At 44.1% G+C, this 3361-nt stretch overlaps 1 protein-coding gene across 1 annotated transcript in view; it reads left to right on the top strand.

Moving 5' to 3' along the window:
* The window catches only part of ZNF451 (zinc finger protein 451), a gene marked incomplete at its 5' end in the record, with an annotated part of 26065 nt that overhangs the window by 20983 nt on the left and 1721 nt on the right, over positions 1–3361 (top strand). Inside the window, one exon of the mRNA XM_009069575.1 lies at positions 2701–2775. Within this exon, the coding sequence (XP_009067823.1) occupies positions 2701–2775 (75 nt within the window). The remainder of the gene's footprint in view (positions 1–2700; positions 2776–3361) is intronic.

Below are 3361 nucleotides of genomic sequence, written 5' to 3' on the forward strand. Positions count from 1 at the left end.
GAGCAGCAGGATTTCTTTTGAGAGAGTAGGTACAGTCAGAATTTCTCAGCTGATGTTTATTTAACAAAGTGTACTAGAGGAAGAGGCTATACCTTAAGATCTCTTGGCTGAGAAACTGGGCAGCTGCTTTTCCTCTGACCCCAGAGGAGTTGGGAGTTACAGTGTGTGCTAAGCATTTTAACAAGACAGATAAGACACACTTGACTTCCCAAAATTAAACATTCATCACCAGTAGATGCCAGCAGTGCCAGGAGTATGTGCTGATGCAGCTTGGGCTGCATGAGAAAAGAGAGGTGGATTGAAAACTGGCTGAATGGCCAGACCTGGAACATGGTGATCAGTGACATGAAGTTCAGATGGGAGTCAGGAACCAGCTGTGTATGTACCAGAAAGACATGGACCTGTTAGTGTGGGTCCAGAGGAGGCCACAAAGTTGATGAGAGAGCTGGAGCATCTCTCCTGTAAGGACCAGCTGAGAGAGTTGGGTTTGTTCAGCATGGAGAAGAGATGGCTCTGGGAAGACCTCATTGTGGCCTTGCAGTACTTAACCTGTTAGTTCCAGAGGAGGCCACAAAGTTGATGAGAGAGCTGGAGCATCTCTCCTGTAAGGACCAGCTGAGAGAGTTGGGTTTGTTCAGCATGGAGAAGAGATGGCTCTGGGAAGACCTCATTGTGGCCTTGCAGTACTTAAACTAAAAGTGGAAAAACTTAAAAGGAAAGTATTCATTCAGAGGGTAGTGAAGCACTTTGAACAGGTTGCCCAGAGAAGCTGTGCATACCTGATGCAGCTGGAGCATCTCTCCTGTAAGGACCAGCTGAGAGAGTTGGGTTTGTTCAGCATGGAGAAGAGATGGCTCTGGGAAGACCTCATTGTGGCCTTGCAGTACTTAAACTAAAAGTGGAAAAACTTAAAAGGAAAGTATTCATTCAGAGGGTAGTGAAGCACTTTGAACAGGTTGCCCAGAGAAGCTGTGCATACCTGATGCCTGGGAGTGTTCAAGGCCAGACTGGATGGGGCTATGAGCACCCTGATACAGTGGTGGCCACGGGGGTTGGAACTAGGTAATCTTTAATGTCCCTTTCAACACAAGCAATTCTATGATATTTGCATGGAGCACATGCTTAACTGGCATCCAAGATCTTCTTGAGAGCAGAGATCAGTCACAGGGTGCAGACCCACTAGGAGCAGCATTGGATCAAGCACAATGACCTGTCCCATGTGGAAAAGCATCCTGATGTCTTCTGACTTAAAAATGCATCTGTTCAATCAGTTTGCCTTTCCTTCTCTTTGGTTGATAAGTGATGAGTTCCACAATAATAGTTCTTGCTGTCTAGCTACTAAGTAAGTAATTGCAATGACTTCCTTTTTTTGGGGGGGAGGAGTTGTGGATTTTTCTTTCTTTTGTTTTGTTTGCTTTGGAAGATGATGTGAAAAGTAGCATCTCTTCTGCCCAGAGCAGCTCTAAAAAGGGTTCACAGTCAGTCTGCCAAGTGACTGCAGAGAGACCCTTTTAACTGCAGTGTATATCCATCTATTTTTGGCATCTTTGTGGGCTGCTGATCACTGTTTGACACCAGCTGGTAGAGTTTGTATTCCTGGAATTGGGAAAGTCAGCAAGGTTGCTGTTTAGACAAGGTATATATGTCAGAGGCTTGAAAACAAATTTTGAAAGCATACCTGACACTTTGAATACCTAAGTTGGGTAACTGGAAAGTGCCAGAAGTCACCCAGTAAATTAGATGGCCACATTGGAATGTTCTTTGCTGGTTAATGTAATCAGAAGTACATGGGTGTCCTAATAAATGTGATGACTTGAAGGGAAATGCTTCTGTTGGGATGACTGCAGGAGACCTGGTTGATTGCTAATACTGAAAGACCTCATTACAGACACCATCTCCCAAAATAGAAATGGCCTGTAGCAGGAGAATGAATACACAATGTGACTCACTGGCTTGTTTATGGTTTAACCTGTATTTTACTGAGGCTATTTAAAACAAATGGGGGGAAAAAATCCAACTGAAAGCACCTTAGGTACACCAGTCCCTGCTAGACACTTCCAAACAGAGCTGTCATTCTGGACCTGGAAACCAGCCTTGTGAAGGTGATTTAGAGAGGAAAGGTGGTGGAGTTTTGGCTGGGCTGAGTCGTGATGAGTTAGCAGACCAGACTAAGTGTATCACTTTTTGCTTCTATGAGCCTTGAACAACAACATCTGCTGAATTGTACAGCTCAGCTGAGTTATAGCACTCCATTGTTCACGTGCAGGATTTGGGCAACAAAATGCAGCTGCAGTCATGTAGGCAGAGACACCTTCTAGCACTTTTTCCCATCATTAAATCCTTGATACTCTTTCAAAAATGACATTACTCACTTTCTATAATAACAGTGTTACAAAAAAAACCCCAAATGCTGTAGACACAGTGGATTCTGCACCTATTACTACTTGTCACTGCTTTATAACATAAAATTGAAGCAATCTGCCTCTAGATTCTGGGGAGAAGGGGAAGAAGGTAGCTGAAAAATAACTGCCTCTTGAGTTGTTGTCTTAACCTACCATTGTAATGTGGTTTTAGCTTGATATTTAGATCATAAGTGTATTTCTTCAAATCTAACCTTCAGTGTTGTAACAGAAGTGCAAGAGACTGTTAATATTTTTATTAGAAACCATGTGTAATTCATGTTTTATTTGTGCATTTAAGGTTCAGACAGCGAAGAGGATGAAGATACGAAACTAACAATGAAGAGAAGCTTGGAAGAAATAAACAAACAGGAAGGTTTGTTAATTTTTCCTTTTCTGTGTTCAGCAGCACTGTTAATTATGGAAGATACAGAAACTAAGCTTAGAATTACTTTTACAGCAAGTGACCTCTTGGAGTACTCTCTGAACTCTGCTGGGCAATCTTGAGTAGTGAAGACCACTGGGATGAGTTAATGTCCAGAGAAGGACAACGAGGCTGGTGAAGGGTTTGGAGCACAGCTCTTATGAGGAGAGGCTGAGAGAGCTGGGGCTGTTTAGCCTGGAGAAAAGGAGGCTCAGACCTTATCTATCTCTACAAATACCTGATAGGAGGTTGCAGCCAGATGGGGTTTGGCCTCTTCTCCCAGGCCACCATCACATCAACAGGATAGTCTTAAGCTGTGCCAGGGAAGCTTTAGGTTGGGCATTAGGAGGAGTTTCTTCACAGAAAGGCTGATTAGACACTGGAATGGACTGCCCCGGGGGGTGCTGGACTTGAATCCATTAATGAGATCCCTCTCAGTCATTTCTTCTCGAGGCTGACCAGCCCCAACTCCCTCAGCCTTTCCTCATCCCTGAGGTGCTCCAGTCCCTTCAGCATCTTCCTTGCCCTCCCCTGGACC

Source organism: Acanthisitta chloris, unplaced genomic scaffold (assembly GCF_000695815.1).
Source record: "Acanthisitta chloris isolate BGI_N310 unplaced genomic scaffold, ASM69581v1 scaffold4632, whole genome shotgun sequence".
In the NCBI taxonomy this organism is placed as follows: domain Eukaryota; kingdom Metazoa; phylum Chordata; class Aves; order Passeriformes; family Acanthisittidae; genus Acanthisitta; species Acanthisitta chloris.